Source organism: Boleophthalmus pectinirostris, unplaced genomic scaffold, assembly GCF_026225935.1.
Source record: "Boleophthalmus pectinirostris isolate CB_2022bp ecotype Guang Dong unplaced genomic scaffold, ASM2622593v1 HiC_scaffold_2, whole genome shotgun sequence".
Lineage (NCBI taxonomy): Eukaryota > Metazoa > Chordata > Actinopteri > Gobiiformes > Gobiidae > Boleophthalmus > Boleophthalmus pectinirostris.
In genome coordinates, this window is record NW_026571152.1 from 42,188,695 (window position 1) to 42,209,588 (window position 20,894).

At 41.4% G+C, this 20,894-nt stretch overlaps 1 protein-coding gene across 1 annotated transcript in view; it reads right to left on the minus strand.

The window, feature by feature from the left end:
* Nucleotides 1-11,634: 11,634 nt before the first annotated feature.
* Nucleotides 11,635-20,894, minus strand: part of bmal2 (basic helix-loop-helix ARNT like 2) — a 28,359-nt gene continuing 19,099 nt past the window's right edge. The window contains exons 10-17 of the mRNA XM_055155614.1: nucleotides 20,364-20,604; nucleotides 19,103-19,209; nucleotides 17,374-17,524; nucleotides 17,216-17,286; nucleotides 17,002-17,104; nucleotides 15,436-15,526; nucleotides 15,205-15,316; nucleotides 11,635-14,285 (exon numbers count right to left, since the gene is read on the minus strand). Of these exons, the coding sequence (XP_055011589.1) occupies nucleotides 14,164-14,285; nucleotides 15,205-15,316; nucleotides 15,436-15,526; nucleotides 17,002-17,104; nucleotides 17,216-17,286; nucleotides 17,374-17,524; nucleotides 19,103-19,209; nucleotides 20,364-20,604 (998 nt within the window). The 3' untranslated portion in view covers nucleotides 11,635-14,163. The remainder of the gene's footprint in view (nucleotides 14,286-15,204; nucleotides 15,317-15,435; nucleotides 15,527-17,001; nucleotides 17,105-17,215; nucleotides 17,287-17,373; nucleotides 17,525-19,102; nucleotides 19,210-20,363; nucleotides 20,605-20,894) is intronic.

Consider the following 20,894-nt stretch of genomic DNA (forward strand, 5'->3'; position numbering starts at 1 on the left):
CCTGAGTCCTCCTGGTCCTGAAGCTTTATGCAGACCCCAAATCTGCTTACGCCCCCCTTCCCCGTCTTATCACTCGGACAAACCAACAGCTAATCCACTCGAGAGGAGACTAACGAAGAGGCATTTCATTAGCGAGAGACGAGCGTGTGTGTGTGTGTGTGTGTGTGTGTTATCAGTAAATGTGATGCGTCTAAGAATAGAACAACAATTAGGGCTTTTAAATGGGTCAGTCCCTCGTCACAGACCAGAGGGGACGGATCTCTAGTAGTAATTCGAAAAAAATACGATAAATTTGACTTTATTTCAATCCTTACACTACATTTAAAAGATACGCCCGTGTTTTTGCTTCGTCTGGAACGTTTCACAGTTAAATAGGGATGTAACAATAACCGAAATATTGTGATATATACATGCTTCACGAATTTCGGCAATTCATACTGGGAAGGGTCCGCCGAAAAAGTGAGCATCAGACCTCCATGTTTGTTTTCCCAGTGGGATGTGTCTGTTTTCAAAGTCGATCTTTTCAAGTCTTTTGAACCATATCACTTTTGTTTCTGGTTCTGATATTGTCATATTTTAGTTTTGGGATTCGGACATCGTAATTGTGTGGTTGCTGGATCCTAACAGCGGAAAACAGCTCGACAAACAGGCTTTGGAAGTTCGCAAACTCCATAAATGCAAAAGTGAATCAGATGTGTGTGACTCAAACCTCTGTTCAAGCTGTTTCCCTTTACAACAGAATTGAAAAATAGTGAAAGGTGAAGGTGATGGGCAGGATTGATCCACAGGAAGAACCAAAAAGGAAACATTTGACTGACTAAGAAATCATCCCCGTTTGTAGAGAACATTTTGTATGTGGAGCGACAACAAAGTGGGAACCCGTTTGTTATGTGAGAAGTGCAGAAGACAAACAGACTGAGCTGCACTTTCTTGTTCTTGTGGTTTTACAGAAACATCACGTCTTGGTCTCTTCACAGTGGAAGGTGTTTCTTGGTGAACAGTTGGAGCCTTTCGCTTTGACGTTGAATTTTTAAATTCGTAACCAAGGTTGAGTGAGGGATCAGGATTTTGTTTTGTTGTCGCTCCACATACAAAATGTTCTCTGTAAACTCAGGATGATTTCTTAGTCAGTCAAATGTTTCCTTTTTGGTTCTTCCTGTGGATCAATCCTGCCCATCACCTTCACCTCGACTATTTTTCAATTCTGTTGGGAAGAAAAAACAGTTTGAACAGAGGTTTGAGTCACACACATCTGATTCACTTTTGCATTTATGAAGTTCACAAACAAATTTCTCGAGCCGTTTTCCACTGTTCGGATCCAACAATCACACAATTACGATGTCTGAATCCCAAAACTAAAATATGACAATATCAGAACCAGAAACAAAAGTGATATGGTTCAAAAAACTTGAAAAGATCGACTTTGACAATAGACACATCCCACTGGGAAAACAAACATGGAGATTTGATGCTCACTTTTTCGGAGGATCCTTCCCAGTGTGAATTGACTGAAGTCCAAAATTCGGGATGCATGTGTAGCTAATAAACATCGGGAACTACATTTCCCATGATTCATTTCAGCACAGACAACATGAAGAAATATGTTTTTACTTGAATTCTTGAGATTATGACGGAAATAATTCACACCAAAATCTTGTCAGGGTATTTTAAAAGCAAAAAAAAAAAAGTGTCCTATCTACAATATATCAGCCTCTCTAAAATATCTAATATATATGGAACATTCCAGACAGAGCAATGACATCTCCATAGAAACAAGCAGGTGAGGTGATGGACCCTCAAATATTCCTGACCGAGTCGCTGGAGAGAAATGAAACCTGAGCGGAGGCACTAGGTGGCGTCAGATCCACAGTGTTAAACTATTTTGTTCCAGTGTTGCTGGTTCAATTGAATGTTGAAAAGAAAAAGAAATGTTCTACATTTAAAGTCCAAATAAGCGACTTAAGGATCCTTTTATTGTTGGTTCAATGACTGTTTTTCCATCCATCCAAACTTGAGTAATACTAACAGTTCAGAGACACGATCACTTAGTTAACAATAAAATATCCTCATTCATGTTTAATAATGCTCAAATCCAACTTTTATTTTGTGATTTTATGTGTATATATATATATGTGTGTGTGTGTGTGTGTGTGTGTACAGTGTTGGGGAGTAACAGATTACATGTACTGGAGTTATGTAATCAGAGTACAAATGATGAGTAACTGTATTCAGTTACAGTTACTGTTTCAGTGAGTGGTATTTGGATTACAGTTACTTTGTTGAAATAAATGGATTACATGGTGGTATTTTCCTGTTTTCACATTTTAGACTAAACCAGGTGTAAACCAGGTCTAAACCAGGACTAAACCAGTACTAAACCAGGTCTAAACCAGGTCTAAAGCAGGACTAAACCAGGACTAAACCAGGAATAAACCAGGTGTAAACCAGGACTAAACCAGGAATAAACCAGGTTAAACCAGGACTAAACCAGGAATAAACCAGGTCTAAACCAAGACTAAACCAGGACTAAACCAGGAATAAACCAGGTCTAAACCAGACTAAACCAGGACTAAACCAGGTCTAAACCAGGTCTAAACCAGGACTAAACTAGGACTAAACCAGGACTAAACCAGGTCTAAACCAGGAATAAACCAGGTCTAAACCAGGATAAACCAGGTCTAAACCAGGTCTAAACCAGGACTAAACCAGGACTAAACCAGGACTAAACCAGGAGTAAACCAGGACTAAACCAGGACTAAACCAGGACTAAACCAGGTCTAAATCAGGACTAAACCAGGACTAAACCAGGAATAAACCAGGTCTAAACCAGGACTAAACCAGGAATAAACCAGGTCTAAACCAGGACTAAACCAGGACTAAACCAGGAATAAACCAGGTCTAAACCAAGACTAAACCAGGACTAAACCAGGTCTAAACCAGGTCTAAACCAGGACTAAACAGGACTAAACCAGGAGTAAACCAGGTCTAAACCAGGAATAAACCAGGTCTAAACCAGGTCTAAACCAGGAATAAACCAGGTCTAAACCTGGTCTAAACCAGGACTAAACCAGGACTAAACCAGGAGTAAACCAGGACTAAACCAGGACTAAACCAGGACTAAACCAGGACTAAACCAGGAATAAACCAGGTCTAAACCAGGTCTAAACCAGGTCTAACCAGGACTAAACCAGGACTAAACCAGGCTTTTCATTTTCTTTAAACAGACAAAACATCTTAGGTGAAGATTTCCTCGTCTTTGTTTCTCTACAGCAAATCAAGTAATCCAAAGTATTCAGATTACATTACTCACTTTAAGTAATTTAATGGATTCTGTTACAAACTACATTTTGGTGTGTGTAATCTGTAATCTGTAGGGGATTACATTTTAAAAGTCACCTTCCCAACACTGTGTATATAATCACCTTCCACGGTGGTTGGTCTCTCACCCTCATCCAGCTCGTCTCGTCTACCAGAGTCTGGGAGCCTGACAGTTCTTCAGTATCTTTGCTGTTCCAGTTCTGCACTTTTCTGGACAGAGATGTTCTGTTGTTTTTCCTGGTTTCTGTTGTAGTTTCTCTAACAGTTTGGGGGTTACAGCCCCGAGTGTCCGATCACCACAAGCTCCACTGTTTCCTTCACTTTCCAGACTCTCTCCAGCTCCTCCTTGAGCCCCTGGTATTTCTCTAGTTTCTCATGTTCCTTTTTCCTGATGTTACCATCGCTTGGTGTTGTGATGTTCCACCACCACGGCTCTGCTCTGTTTCTTACCTCCACTGTGTCTGGTTGGTTCATCTCCATCATCAAGCAGCTGCTTTGCTCAGGTGGTAAGTCACTGGACTTTCACATGGGGGACCAGGGTTCAGGGGATCGTTGAATCGATTTTTTCTTACACCCCTAATATTTAGGCTGAGTTCATCTCTCAAACTCTCTCCAGTGGCATTACGGGAAGAGCTCCACTGTGTTTTTAAACTCCACACATCTTCATTAGAATCATTTGGATCATTTCAGCTCTGGAATGACCAATCTCTACTGAACTAAAGATAAAAGGAGCTGTTTAAAAGTGAAAAAACTGCACCGCACACTCACACGGCCGATGTCCAAAAGCTTTTATTTTTATTTTTAAATAACATTTCAGCAAAAATTCTTCATCAGATCAGTTTTCGTGCTTTGGACCACCGTATTCAAAATGGTTGCTGTTGTGTACTGTGGCCCAAAGCACAAAAAATGATCTAACGAAAGACGATCTGAGTGTGTTTTCACTTTGAAACAGCTCCTTTTGCCTTTAATAGGAGGGTTTCAGTCACGTGATCACGATGATGCGCGAATTTCAGGTGGAGGGCAGGAAGTGAAGACAAACACGATAAACAAACACGACAAACAAACACGACAAACAAACACGGCTCTGGAGAACACAGATGTGGAGAAGAGTTCTTATTGTCAGGATTTAGAGCCAGAAGTGAGGCAAAAGTACGAGAAGTTAGTCGACAAATATATTGGCCGTGACCCTGATCTTATTGAAAATGAGAGAATTTTCAACCGAAGTAAAAGATTTGCCGACAATCAAGACAGAGGAGATCACGAACTATTGAGCTCTTCAGACATCGTTCTACAGACAACAGATGAAGGTGAACAAAAGTTTGGAGGCATAGAACTTTTTTCATCAGTGGATGGATCCTCAACCTTGGTGCAAAACGCCTAAATGATGATTATGGTTTGGTCTTGGCCGGGGTGAGTGTTTCTCTTATTTTATGTGTATAGACGTTATGGGAAAAACTTCAGTGTATCAGCAGTGACCTCGATCTGAACTATTTAATGTCAACAAACGTCGTTAGCCGTTAGTCGTTAATGATTCGTTTATGTTTAGGTAAACTACTGTGACCAAACGTCCGTTTTTCCCCGGACATGTCCGTATTTTGCGTCCTGTCCGGGGCGTCCGGGTTTTTTTTTTTTAAAGTGATGCAAATGTCCGGGTTTTCAGTACTGTTCATTGGGGCATTAAACTGAGCGTCTCTCACAGCGTCTGTGACTCAGAAGGAGCGAGACACAAACAGTCGGTCAGTCTGAAACACACCGAAGCACAAATGCACATTTAACAATGACTTGTACAAGAAATTCTCCGTTTTCCATCCCGGTCGGGACAAGTGTGAGTCCATGTGCACAGGTTGAGGTGAGAGGACAGTGTCCCTCGTTTATCACAGGTGTTATGTTCTAAAAATAACCCACGACAGGTGAAATCTGCGAAGTATCAACTTTATATTTTAAAATTATTCTATCTGTGTTAAGGCTGTAAAACCCCTCAGAACAAACTTTATACACTTTTCTCCGACAGGATCGACAGGTGCAACACTTTTTACTTCCTTCTTAAAACTTGTTGCTGCTGTCGTCCTTTTGTTATTTTCCTCCTTCTTTATGTAACAAACTGAAGATTCATTTATTCCATAATGGAGCCCAACAGTGCAGAGTCCTGCACAGATCCGTTTTTGGAGACCCGCAGTACAACACCGCACCTGCGCAGGACAGGACCGCACCTGCCCGTTAACCCGAGGTTATATCAAACTTTTGCGCTGCCTTCGCCACGGACTGAACCAAGACTAAACCAGGACTAACCCAGGACTGATTCCAGGACTGAAGAGGAGGACTAATCCACGACTGAACCAGGACTAAACCAGGACTAAACCAGAACTAAACCAGGACTCACCGTCGGGACGGGCTCGGAGGTGACCACAGGAGGAAGGACCGTCTCAGCTCCGCACCTCACGGAGTTAAACGCAGCAATTGCCTGTTCGCGCTTTGCTTTGATCGCGAAAACTGCTCGGCGTTTTCTCTCTTAAGTCCAAGATTAGTCCTGGTTTAGACCTGGTGCCCGGGTTTTCAGAAACGGAAATATGGTCACCCAAGGTAAACCACAAAAAACAATTTAGCTTTGTAACAAACCTTTGACGAATTCTGCTCCTCCCGACCGCAAACAGGTTTGTAATCCACTTTTTACGGCGTTGTTCTGCCGGCTTTTCCCATTTCTGACCTTTGTGGACGACTATACTCTAAAAAAATCGCTTTTCCTTCTCTCGGTTAGAACGATTGGCACAGACGTAAACTACACAACACATCGGCGTTTTCCTCCAGTCAGTTCACTTCCTGCCTCCGTCTGATTTCTCACTCTGACAAACGTCGCCCTGTGACGTCACGTGAAACCCAGATATTCAGAGAGATCGGCCATTCCAGGGCTGAAATGATCCAAACTAGGGACGGGCATTCGATGAAATTTTCTTAATCGATCGTCGGAAGAATTAACGATCGATTATCGATTAGTTATTAACGTTTTTATATTAAAATGATCATCATTATTATTACTATCTGCACTAATCTGCATAAATAAATTCAACTTTACGACATATAAACATAACGACTCTAGATCCACATCAGCTGTTTGACATTATAATGTGTTTAATTCAGTTTTGTTCAAATCTCACAGAAACAAAACTTAAAACCACATCACTAATTTACATAAACTAAGTGAAGATAAAACTCCAGCTCTTGTGTCGCTGATGTGGTTCAACTTGTGTTGGATTAAAAGACATGACTCAGGTGAATACAGGTCAGTGTGACCAGATTTGTGTTTGTCAAAACCAGGACAGCGTACGGGGGGAGGGGGGCGGGGCCTCGTCATCCACATTGAGCGACTCTCACCTGGAAAAACTTTTTCCCACTGGACACAGAAACATATGTGCTGCTTTATCCACTGTGCACATGGACTCACACTTGTCCCAACGCAACGGAAAGTGTGGAATTTCTTCTACAAATCCTGGTTAAATCCACATTTGTGCTTCGGTTCGTTACAGACTGACCCACTGTTTGTGTCTCGCTCCTTCTGATGCAAGAGACACATGTACACACCTGTTTGGTTACGCTACACACAGCAACCTGCATTCGGTTTGTCGATTAAAATTAACGTAATCGATGAAATTCTTAATGATCAATTATCGATTAATCGATTAATCATGCCCATCCCTAATCCAAACGATGTTCCTCGCATTTGCACCTCTACAAGAACTTTGGCGTGTGTTTTCCGTTTCATTTAAAAAGGAGCTGTTCACTGGAAAACTACCACCTTGTGACATCACAACGTGGAACAGAGCATTTTGAGCTTTGCAGATGCAGACACACAAATAAAACATTTTTTAAAAAGAGTTACTCAGACACGTGTGAATGAAACAAACACAAGTCCAGGTCTGTATTTGAGGAGTTTACAGCGTCAGAACATGGCTTAAAGAGTAAATTTTTAATCATAATACGGGACATTTAACAGAGCCAGTGTTTCAGTAGTACAGCTCGTCGCCATGACAACATCGAAAAAGGACGATAACTCAGATTTTTCAATAAACATACATTATATTTTTGGCATAAATGAGGCTTGGATATCTAAAATGTCGACCCAAATTGTCAATAATTATATAATCACGACGTAGATATTATAGGTTATTTTTTATTTTTTTTTACAAATTTAGAAGTTTAAATGTGTTTTTTTTTATTTTTCACATGCAGATGAAAAGTCGAGGGCAAAAGTTTCCTGTTAGTAAAATGTGCAACGGTAGCATTAGAAGAAACTATCTGTGTCATGAGGTAAACGACGTGAAGAAAGAAACTGTGAGGCGTTCGTTTAGTCGTTTTTCAAAATAAAATCAAAAATAAGAAAATTAAAAAATAAAAACAACGATTTTCTTCATGATTTGTCGCCAAAACCAAAATGAAAAACCGATAACGGACTGAACCAGGACTGAACCAGGACTGAACCAGGACTGAACCAGGACTGAGCGTCAACTGTTGGGTTGACCGGGACTCAGACCGGGACTCAGACCGGGACTCAGACCGGGACTCAGACCGGGACTCAGACCGGGACTGAGACTAGGACCAGACCAGGATGAGACGAGGACTGAGACAGGGACCAGACCAGAACTGAGACCAGGATCAGACCGGGACCAGCACCAGACCATTACAAGATCAGGACTGAGACTAGGACCAGACCAGGATGAGACCAGGACCAGACGAGGCCGGGATGAGAGCAAAACTGAGACCGGGACCAGACCAGGACTGAGATCAGGACTGAGATCAGGACTGAGACCAGGACTGAGACTGGTTCAGTCCTGTTTTAGTCCTGGTTCAGTGCTGGTTCAGTCCTGTTCTAGACCTGGTTCAGACCTGGTTCAGACCTGGTTCAGACCTGGTTCAGACCTGGTTTAGACCTGGTTCAGACCTGGTTTAGACCCGGTTTAGTCCAGGTTCAGACCTGTTTTAGACCTAGTTTAGTCCTGATTTAGACCTGGTTCAGTCCTGGTTTAGACCTGGTTTAGACCTGGTTCAGTCCTGGTTTATTCCTGGTTCAGACCTGTTTTAGACCTGGTTCAGTTCTGGTTCAGTTCTGTTTTAGTCCTGGTTCATTTAAACATAAAATCGAAAACTGAAAAAAACTAATCATTATCTGTTTTTTTATTCTGGAAGAAAATCGTAGTTTTTCCATTTTCTTATTTTTGGTTTTATTTTGAAAAAACGACAACGAACGACACACGGGTTTGTCTGGACGAATATCGAGACTTTGCAGCCGACGTCCGCGATGTTTCCCGGGGGTGTGACGCTAACGGGAGGCACCGCTCTGTCTGACTTTAATCTGAGTTTTATTTTAACACAACCTGACCAGAAAAAACTGATCACAAACTCGTAAAAAAATCAATTTCTTGAGCTTTAAAACCTTTCGACAGCGTTTGCGTTGCGTCTCCATGGTAACGCCTCAACATTCCACCATTAGAGATGCACGTAGAACACCCCCGAGCGCGACGTCTCCGGTTTGAGATTTTTTTTTTAGGTCCGATAAAACTCGAGTTATTTATTTCTTTTGTGCTGGTTTTGAAAAGATAAAATCTGCAGGAGGAAGATGAAGACGCGGGGAATCTGTGTGTCGTTCGTTCAAACGTTTTTCAAAATAAAATCAAAAATAAGAAAATGAAAAAAACTAAAAATATTTTCTTCGTTATTTGTCTCCAAAACCAAAATGAAAAAATGGATAATGATTTGTTTTTTTTTGTTTTCGATTTTGTGTTTAAATGAAAAATGGAAAAAATGGATAATGGACTAAACCAGGACTAAACCAGGACTGAACCAGGACTGAACCAGGATTAAACCAGGACTGAACCAGGACTGAACCAGGACTAGACTGGGACCGGACTAGGACTTAAGACCGGGACTTAAGACCGGGACTAAACCAAGACTAGGACTAAGACTGGGACTAGACCAGGACTGAGACTAGGACAGAGACCCGTTCAGCCCTCGTTCAGTCCTGGTTCAGTCCTGGTTTAGACCTGGTTCAGTCCTGGTTTAGTCCTGGTTCAGACCTGGTTTAGTCCTGGTTCAGTCCTGGTTTACACCTGGTTCAGTCCTGGTTTAGTCCTGGTTAGTCCTGGTTAGTCCTGGTTTCAGTCCTGGTTTAGACCTGGTTCAGTCCTGGTTTAGACCTGGTTCAGTCCTGGTTTAGACCTGGTTCAGTCTTGGTTTAGTCCTGGTTCAGTCCTGGTTTAGTCCTGGTTCAGTCCTGGTTTAGTCCTGGTTTAGTCCTGGTTCAGTCCTGGTTTAGAGTCCTGGTTCAGTCCTGGTTTAGTCCTGGTTCAGTCCTGGTTTAGTCCTGGTTCAGTCCATTATCCATTTCTTCCATTTTTCACTTAAACACAAAATCAAAAACTGAAAAAACGAATCATTATCTGTTTTTTCATTTTGGTTTTGGAGACAAATAATGAAAATAGTCGTTTCTTCCTTTTCCTATTTTTGGTTTTATTTTGAAAAAAACGAATAAATGAACGACACACGGACTGTAGGAAAAGAGGAACGCGACATTTGGATCATAAATATTTCCGTCGGCTATGGCTTACACAAAACATCTAAGAAAATATACTGTACTATTTAGATCTGCCTTCCTATGTCTGTGTGTGGTTTAACGTACATCTCCAAGAGGCTCTGTTCACGCTCACGTCACTGAACCGCGACACCATCGGAAACGTGCGGATCACGACTTCCTCTGGATCTGTTGGCGAGAGGAAAAGCGCTCGGGACTCGTGGAAAACCGACCTCCACCTCGAGAAAGTGCAATGAAACGGCCAAACAAATGAAACCAAAACACAAACTCGGCCCAGTTCAGTGCCGACGCTTTCAGTTCTGCATCTAGATTTTCCCCAAATGCTGCAACGGAACATTTAAAGGAACAGTTCGGGTTTTTTGACATAAATCTGTATGGCATCGCAACACTGACTTACCCCAGACAGCGTCCGGTGAGCCGAGCCGTGTCGAGGAGTAACAGATTACAAGTACCAGAGTTAAGTAATCAGAGTACAAATTATGAGTAACTGTATTCAGTTACAGTTACTGTTTCAGTGAGTGGTAATTGGATTACAGTTACTTTGTTGAAATAAATGGATTACAAAGTGGTATTTTACTGTTTTCACATTTTGGACTAAACCAGGACTAAACCTGGGACTAAACCAAGACTAAAATCAGGACTAAACCTGGGACTAAACCAAGACTAAAATCGGGACTAAACCAGGACTAAAACCAGGACAAAACCAGGACTAAACCCGGTCTAAACCAGGACTAAAACAGAACTAAAACCAGGACTAAACCGGGCAGCAGTGATCTCATATAAAAATCATTTCTCTATCAATTATATTTTTAATCTGATTAAGTAAAGTCTGTTTTTTATTTTTTTTTTTTTTAGCAGATAAAACATCTGATGTTAAGATTCTGGTCTTTTCTTCTCTACAGTAAAACAAAAGTCTGTTCATGGAGACTTGGACTCAACAGACAATTTGAAGAGAACAAACATGAATTTTCAGGATGTGGTTGGTTCATTCATGTAGTTTTAAAAAACATGACAATATCAAGTAATCCAAAGTATTCAGATTACGTTACTCACTTTAAGTAATTTAATGGATTACGTTACAAACTACATTTTGGGGTATGTAATCTGTAATCTGTAGGGGAATACATTTTAAAAGTCACCTTCCCAACACTGGAGCCGAGATACTGGCCGTTTTCGGTGTTGACGAAAGTCGTCCGGCAAGTTGTCTGGGGACAGTAAAATAAAGCGTTTTTCTTCTCAAAACAATCTGTGTTCAAAAGAGTGATACATTTGCATCACAAAACCATCGTCCTCCAAAAAGTCAGACCTCATAATCACTTGGCACTATTTTCTCTCCGTTCGTATCACTGCGCCAGTTGACAGCCGCGCACGAATCCATCACTTTCTGCAGTTGTTCGGCAGTGTTTACGTGCGCAGACGTGAGAGAGCTAACGTGAGAGCTAGAGCCATAAGTATATAAGTTTGTATAAGATACATAAGAATATATCTTAAAAATCTTGTGGACTCTTGACTATCCAGGCTGTGAACCAGGCGCGGCTGTCACCTGGCGGCAGTGCGCAGTGATACGAACGGAGAGAAAATAGTCCTAAGCGATTATGACGTCTGACTTGTTGGAGGACGATGGTTTTGTGATGCAAATGTATCACTCTTTTGAACACAGATTGTTTTGAGAAGAAAAACGCTTTATTTTACTGTCCCCAGCACAACCTGCCGGACGACTTTCGTCAACACCGAAAACGGCCAGTATCTCGGCTCACCGGACGCTTTCGGGGTAAGTCAGTGTGGATGCACAACGCCGCTCATGGGGATGACACAGATTCATGTCAAAAAACCTGAACTATCCCTTTAATCCGTGTATCATTCGTTCATTCATTTTTCAAAATAAAATCAAACATAAGAAAACAAAAAAACAACAATTTTCTTTATTATTTGTCTCCAAAACCAAAATGAAAAAACAGATAATGATTTGTTTTTTTTTCAGTTTTCGATTTTGTGTTTAAATGAATAATGGAAAAAAACAGGACTGAACCAGGACTAAAACAAGACTAAATCAGGACTGAACTGGTCTCAGTCCTGGTCCCAGTCTGGTCGTGGTCTGGTCCCGGTTTCAGTCTTGATCACTCAACAGTGTACGTGGGCGCAACTCCAGGCCCGTCCTGACACTTCTGGTTTAGTCCTGGTTTAGTCCTGGTTCAGTCCTGGTTCAGTCCTGTTTTAGTCCTGGTTCAGTCCATTATCCGTTTTTTTCCATTTTTCATTTAAGCACAAAATTGAAAACTGAAAAAACAAATCATTATCGTTATTTCCATTTTGGTTTTGGAGACAAATAATGAAGGTTTTGGTTTTATTTTGAAAAGCAAATGAACGAACGATACACGGATTCACTTAAAGTAGAACACGACACACATTTACACACACATTTTGCCAGAAAACCATTAAACCGAAGTTCCACAAACCTAAAACGAGACACTTAAAGGTCTATTCGAGTCCCGTCATTCATGTAAATCTTTGTCAGGTCGTTAAGACGCTGCTCCTGAATCCTCGCAGTATCGATCTCTACACCGGACGTCGTCATCCGCACGTTTTTTTTTTTTTTTTTCGCCAAACATCTTTCTGTAACCGTGAACAGAGCCTAGTCCTCGTAGAACTACTCTTATCATAGACATAATCTTACTAACAGTTAATTTGTATTCATAAAAATATACCTTTATGCTTTTTGTCTTTACTCAGCTTCAGTTTCAGCTTCAGCACTGACTTCTTCAGACTTAAAAGGCGCATCGTGTCGCTTTTCGGCCGCCCGCCCGTCACCTTCCCGCTTCCTTAAACGCGTCATTGTTCTGCAGGAATGTTCCGCCGTGTGAAAAAAATCGAAAGTTAGAGCTGTTCAATGTCAGTTAGGGGCGGTTTTACAGCTCGAAAACACAGGCGTTCCGCAGATCTGACCTGTAAACTTGGTCTGGTTTGGTCTCCGTGAAGACAGAAAGCAAAACATTCCAGACTAGGGATGGGCATTCGATTCAATTTTTTTAATCGATCGTCGGGAGAATTAAAGATTGATTATCGATTAATCATTAAAATTATCATCATTATTATTACGATCTGCACTGCTAATCTGCATAAATAAATTCAACTTTACGACATATAAATCGTGACCACTTTAGAGCCACATCAGCCCGTTTGACATTATAATGTGTTTAATGCAGATTTATCCAAGTCTCACAGAAACTAAACTTAAAACCTCAAGGCTAATTTCCATAAACTAAGCGAAGAACTGTGCACTGACGCAGTTCAGCTTCTGTCGGATTTAAGGACACGACTCAGTGGAAAACAGGTTAGTGCAGGGGTGGTCAAACTTTTTGGCTCGGGGGCCACATACGGTTCTAGAGACGAGACAGGACATGACGTGTAAAGAGCCCGGCTCCACTGCACTCATATTTACGCTCATAAAGAACGTATTCTGCACTACGCGCTGCAACGTTTGGACGCGTAATCTTCAGAATTCATGGAAAGTGAATGAGGTCTGCTCCACGGCACACCACAGGCGAGCGCGAGTCCTGAGAACTTTGATCTCATTGAAAAACAGAGTCCATGCCACGAGGGTACACGCATTAACACTTTCACGTACAGTAAAACCAGATCCATTAGATGTTCCACGTGTTAAGGTCTATAACACATTGTCTATAAGGTCTTTTAACTTTACTTTAAACCCACTCACCATGGAAACAGTGCAGTGTAATGTCTTGAACACTTCTACCTCACTCATGGTCCGAATAAACCGCCCGAAAATGACTCCTGTCACTATAATCCGAAAGAACACTTTCCCATAAAGCACTGCGACATAATACGCCGTAGTTTGCCCACCCCTGGGTTAGTGTGACCGACCTAATCGATGAAATTCTTAATGATCAATTATCGATTAATCGACTAATCGTGCCCATCCCTACTTCAGACAAAGCAATAACATCTCCAAGCGTTCGATGAAGCCTCCACCGGAAAAGTGACACGATGCAGCTTTAAAATACCGAACAGCGAATCCCTTTGAGACAGTACGCAGCCCCAAAAAGTTCTTTCAAAACAACAAAAATTCAAGATTACAGGAAAAAGGAGTTGTGAGTTTGAGCTGTTGAGTCGTTGAGCTGCAGGTGAGAGGTGTTGGTCTGTTGAGGTCTATGGTGTGAGTCCTGAGGGGCACTAGCCGGGACGAGCTTGTGTCTTCTTGTTGAAAAATCAAAATGTACCTATGTGTTAATAATCTTTGAAAAGTATTAAATTAAAGACCAGTGCATCTCTTCAAAGTCTGTGCCCAGGTTGGTGTCCGTCGCCAGGAAGCGCATGATCGCCGAAATGGTGGCTTCATCGTTGTCCAAGTCCAGCTGCGACGATTCACCTGAGAAAAAAATAAATACAAATGAAGATGTATTGTGCCCGTGTTTGTTCTAGAGTTTAATCAAAGACACATGTCGGTCATTATGTTATAAAATCTGTGTCATTTGTTTTTCAATATAAAAGCAAAAATAATAAAATGAAAAAACAACTATTTTCTTCATTATTTGTCTCCAAAACCAAAATGAAAAACAGATAATGATTCGTTTTTTCAGTTTTTGATTTTGTGTTTAAATGAAAAATGGAAAAAATGGATAACGGACTAAACCAGGACTAAATCATTTTCGGTCCCGGCCTCAGTCTCAGTCCCAGTTCCAGTTCCAGTCCCAGTCTCTGTCCGGGTCTGGTCCTGGTCTTAGTCCCGGTCTCAGTCCCAGTCCCGGTCTCAGTCCCAGTGAGTCTCAGTCCCAGTCACAGCCTGGTCCGGGTCTGGTCCCAGTCTCAGTTCCAGTCCCAGTCCCGGTCTCAGTCCCGGTCTCAGTCCCGGTCTCAGTCCCGGTCTCAGTCCCGGTCTCAGTCCGGTCTCAGTTCCGGTCTCAGTTCCAGTCTCAGTTCCAGTCTCAGTTCCAGTCTCAGTCTTGTCCTGGTTTTGGTCTCAGTCCCAGTCTGTGTCCGGGTCTCGGTCCTGGTCTCAGTCCATTATCCATTTTTTCCATTTTTCATTTAAACACAAAATCGAAAACTGAAAAAACACATCTTCATTCGTTTTTTCAGTTTGATTTTGGAGACAAATATGTTTTCTTATTTTTGGTTTTATTTTGAAAAACGAATGAATGAATGACACACAGATTTTATAAACTTGGATATTTTAACTTCCATATTTTTCAGACTATAAGACGCACTTAAAATCTTCTCAGAAATGTTCTCAAAAATCAACACTGCGCCTCATGTATAAATATTGTAAAGGTTTGTAGATGATTTACCGTTCTCATTCCCCATGAGCGCGTCTCCTCCTGAAAACGCCGCCCCCTGTGCTTCCTCCTCAGAATTAGACTTCCCAGGTTTCTCCATGTCCGTGGCCTCTCCGTTTGGCACCTGGAAAAAACACAGGAGCACGTCACATCAACACACAGGTCTGATACGAAGAAGAACGTATCGAGGAGTTTGCAGAGAACAGATTTCACGTTGGCAGGCGACAGGGAGCACACACTCACATTGTTGGTGACTTGGTGGTGAGTTTGTGGAGATTTGTCCGGTGGGAGACTGAAAGGACTCACGGTGCCGCTGGAGGGAGAAGAGTTGATCCTAAAAACACACACACACAACATTGTTTTAAAATGTTTATATGTAATTATGTTAATAAGGAATCCAGTGAGGTCCTGAGAATGAGACGTGTGTCATCACATTCTAGTTGCATGTAAGAGAGATGAGCCCGGTCAAGCAGAAGTAAACAACAAGGCCAAAAATTCAAGTTAATTCATCTGATATAAAAATGTATTGAACAGATACATATGTACTCTAGTTTATGAAACTGTTGACCTTTTTTCTGTACCATTTTTGGTTCTAAAGTTACATACGTTTTAAACAGACCATGTATGAAACATGGAACAAAAATTATTTCTCAAATTTCAAAGACCTGAAAATCATGTAAATAAATGGATGTATTTCATCATATCTTGTGTTATTCCATCTTTGAACTGTTGATGAAGGTACATGATTTTTCACAAAAAAAATGTATTTAAAATGATAAAAATGTTCTTGGAAGGACTGACATATTTTATAGAAATAGTTTCCTTTCATTTTGAAGTAATATTAAAGTATTCGGAAGAAAAAAGTGACAAATGATGTAAAATCCTGCACCTTCTACTTGTTGGAACAATTTTCCCTCCGTTACTTTTCCCTCCGTTACCATGACCTTTCTTAATAAAAAATCTCATGAGTCAAAAAGTCAGAGGTTTTTCAACCTAATCTTGTTCCATATGGTAGAAAACTATATGAAGCAAATATTCAAACCAGTTTGTTAAGGATATGTAAGTGAGAACCAAGAGTTATCACTGTTTGGATTTATTGACCAAAAAGTGCTGCATATTTCATTCCCTCCGTTACCGACATGAGTTTTTAAATTTTTTTGTCAACAACTTGAAAGAATATCACAGGTTTAACTTGACCCTGTTGGAGTGTAACTCTTTCCTACATTCTGATACTTTACTTATTTCAATAGTTCCTCTAGTTTCTGAATAAGAGACATTTGAATGTCAAAAATCTGACCCTGTTTCCCTCCGTTACCACTTGACCGAACCCACATTCATGTTTTTGATTTAAAGATCTGTGTCGAGGTCTATGGGCCACAAACTAATTCACTGCCACCGCGAGGATTTAAACCTGGCATTTACAAAATGAAGCGGGAAAGCGGAGTACCAGAAATGTCTGTAGAGCGGCGGTAGAGACGACCAATCACAGCCCTTCCCTTCGCTTTCCCTCCTCCGCTTCCTCTCAATCGCCAAACTGAATCGCCAACAAATTTTACCAAAACTCCTAAAAACTGCTCCCATTTCCTGCCCGCGATGTTGCGTCATCTTTCTTTTTTTACGTCACTTCGAAATCGGGATTTCACTGCAGCATCATCTGCTTCTCCACTTTTTCTGTGAAGCTGAGGCTGATCGGAATATGATCGTTCACTGTAATATTTTTATGCAGGGATATATCGCACTTCAAAATGTGTTATGACATTTTGTGTAAAACAGTTAAAACACACTGGCATGAAAACAGAACTCTGGTACCTGTTGTGGTCCAGCTGCTCGTTTGCGATTTGGACCCCGATGCTTCCGGGAAAAATCATGGCTCCCGGAGAAGAGCTCCAAGGAACCACACATTTCTTTCCATCTTCATAAACAAGAGAAAAGTCCGTGTGGATCACAGTAAGTCTCATGAGTTTTATTAAATTAATTATTCGTATTTTTAGTCTGATTAGTTCAAAGTGAAACTGGGACAAACCTTCCGACGTCTTGGAGTTGGTTGATTGTCCAGACCTGCTTCCTGATTGGCTCGGTCGACTGTGATCGTGACTTTGGGAAAATAAAAACCGGACGATGATCAAATCCGAAGCTGTCGAGTAAAAACATGAGACTAAGAACGAGAAGAAAAATACTCACGATATAACGGTGTTTGTGGACACGATGTACTCCACGTCTTTGGTCCAGGGGTTGACGAAACTAAACCACAGACTCCTCAGGGTGACGAAGGAGCCGTGTTTTGTTTTGAATTTATAGCAGTTTGTTTCTATTTTCTCTTTGCTTCGTAGGACTGTGAAAAAAAAGCATAAAACACTGTGGTTAGTTTGTGTTTTTAGGTGTTTCCTAAGTGGAAGCTAATTTGTTTAATCAGATTTTGAATTTTAAATGCAGCTGAACTTCAGTTACGGAATTTTTAAGAATACGTTTTCAGCGTCTTTTATGGAGTAAGAAAGCTTTCAGAAATATTTGTGCGCATAGAATAGAAATCCGTGCGTATTTGTCTGTAGCTGCGCATAAAATAAATATTTGTGAACTCTCAAATGAGTCCAGTCGTACATAAAATGTGTGTATTTTATCCATCAGAATACGAATTGAAAAGTTATGATGTCAAGAATTACAACCACGAAATGAAAATTACACTTTGATCAGTAGGAAGATGAATTCACATACGAGACTTTCAAAAATATGTTTCTTGCTGGTCCAATCTATTGATCAAACTGAGATCTGACTCTATTGTATAGTTGATACCTGGAGATTTTTCATTCATATATGTTCTTAGAATGTACACAATATGTACCGTATTTTTCGCACTATTAGTCGCTCTGGATTATAAGACGCACTGTCATTAAATGGTCTATTTTTGAACTTTTTTCACAAATAAACTGCGTGGGACTTTAAATGAAACCCAACAGTGTGATGTGTGAGTGGTTTTGTTTGTTTGTTCGTTCACGGTGACTCTGGGCTTTGTTCAGTTGTGGCGTGTAGGGAGGGTGTGTCTGGGACCAACGGATTGTCGGCGTGTTCGCAGTGACTCAGTTGTTCAGTCGTGTCTAGAAGCGGCACATTGCACTCGCTTTTTCGGTTCGTTCCTCCGTTCCGTTCCTCGTCGGCGTGGAGTGATGAGTGTGTCTGTGGGTGTGTTTCTCTGTGCGGTCGCTGTCTGCTCCGTGTGTGTTTGTGTGTTCTGCGGGTGGTGCGGCTTTGTAGTTTACTCAAGTCGTGCTGGGACACCGGAGTGGATTCATGTATTGCTCTGGATTGTGGGGGGCGCCTAATAGCCTGGAAAATACAATACCCGCCTACCGTCAAGTGAACGAATCCTAATGCTGCGAGGTCAGACGGTTTCTATAAAGTGAAACCGGCTGATGAATGAAGCTAATGTTTGAGTAACCCTTGTATTAAATTTATAAAATTTTCTTTTTCTCCTTGTGATGTAATTCAGTGGTAGTTTCCAAGTGAACATCTACTTTTTAACTTTAGTTCCGTGGAGACTGGCAATTCCAGAGCTGAAAATATCCAAATGATTCTAGCAAAGTCGTATGGAGTTTAAAAACACAGTAAAGCACTTCCTGTATTACCACATGACATCACAAGGTGGAACAGCGTGTTTTCAGTTTGAGAGAAGAACTCTTAAGTCTAAATGTGCAGGGTTTGTGGGTTAAACATGTGTGACTACAACAAAACACAACTCCAGGTTTGTTTGTGACGAGGAAACAACATTAGAACAGATCAGAAAGGGTCTTTTAAAATTTTATCAACTAAAATTCAGCATAAAAATGATTCAAACATGTTTTTTTCAGAATGAACGGCATTTAAAATCCTAAATCTGATTAAACAAATTCTCTTAAAAACCCTGTGGAACATTCACCCTTTCGATGGCGGTCGGCCAGATGCGCCCAGTCGTCCTGGTGGAAGTACTCGTAACATGAAGTGCCCAGCAGCTCCTGAGGCAGGTACCCCAGCACGGTGGTCGCCCTGGCAACGGCACAACAGGGTTAGAGGGCAGCGATGAAGGATGGGACAAGAACTCATGACACAAACTTTTTCCACGTGTTTATATTTGGATTGGACAAAAAAGGGTCAGGTGTTGGCGAGTTACAAATCCTACAGTTCCTAAAAGCAGCACTAGAACGGAAATAAAAACATAAAATCAAATAAAAAATGTGAGGCCAAAATAAGAAACAGGATTGTGAAATTTATCTCGAATCGCGTCTCGTCTTGTGGAAATTGTGTCTCGTCTCACACTTACGCACTATGGAACTTTTCTGAGTGTGCTGCTGCTGTGTGCTCGTCTCCATGGAAATGTTAGTAATTGCTTTTCTTGGAATGTTCCACAGTATGGCATTAAAGGAATCTCTCACAGACTGTGTAAAAAAGTGGACTGACTGAGTTCGGCTCCAGTCAAATGAAGCTCATTGAGGCGGCAGTTATAGGAGCGAATCTTGAGCAAAGTAACATATTAGGAATAAGAATTGATTTATGGAAATAACAGCAAAATAAAAACACCAGGATCATGAAGAACAGGTTAATTATTAGAACATTTTAAGACCAAAATGACGAGGCTCACAGCAGCAGGTACAGAGACTGTGAATGTTAAGATGGAAGTGACTTGAAGCCCCCAGGTTCCAAGATGGTCGCCCATTCAAGTCAATGGGCTGAGCTCAATGGTGCATGATCCCAGATTCGCCTTTAGTCCAGCGAGGTTCTTCCAGTGGCTGTGGGCCGACCGAACATGTGCAGTAGAGTCTTTTCTCCTGCGAGCGCACGCGACGCGACCGCACGCGAGCGCACGCGACCGCACGCGACCGCCACTGTAGATCCAGTGAGTGTCACTAGGTCAACTGGAGGCAGCTACAATCAACAATACTGTATCCAGTTATTTTAATACATCCATGATTTATCTTCTTGGTCCAGCCCCAAAGGAGTTTCAGAGTGAAACCGCCAACATCATTATTAAGTCTCTGTTGTGTGTTACTCTAAGTATCTGATCACATTTGGTTGGTTCTGGTCTTGTTCTTGTCTTTAATTGGCCGAAACAGAGTAACACGAACAGTTATGACATGAGTCATTATTTTAACGGTTGTTGGATCACAGATCATTACAGAGCGAATAACGTTTCCCACACTGACCTTTGATCGACAAAGGTGAACTTCCCGTCCATGGCGTAGCGCGTCACAAACTCCATGGGCTTGATGTGGACCTCTCCGTTGACCTGAGGCGAGGAGTGGGCGTGGATCCGACCCAGAGCCACCAAACAGCTGAAGTGAGAGCTGTCCTTATCGGCCTCGGCCTCTCCGTCGCCCCCCAGCTGGCTGGAGGGCCAACTGCGCATGTATCCTGTGCAGTGGACAGTGCAGTACTTCTGGGACTCTGCAGAAACATGTTTGATTTTATTTTCAAGAGATTTTCTCTTCAGATGCACCGTCCCCTTTCAACAGGGTTAAAAAAGCAGCTGGAAATACTTTTACTAAGCTGTAGTCAAATGAAATACACGGTCGACTAAAGACATGAACTTTGCATCGATTATTCAAATAAAAGACGACGTGGAGTTAGAAAAAGATCTCAGAACAGTAAAACAATATATAATCCAATAATCCAATAAAATAATAAGTCACATTATAAAAGTATCTAGACTAAGATCAGCTGATTTAAGGGCCGTT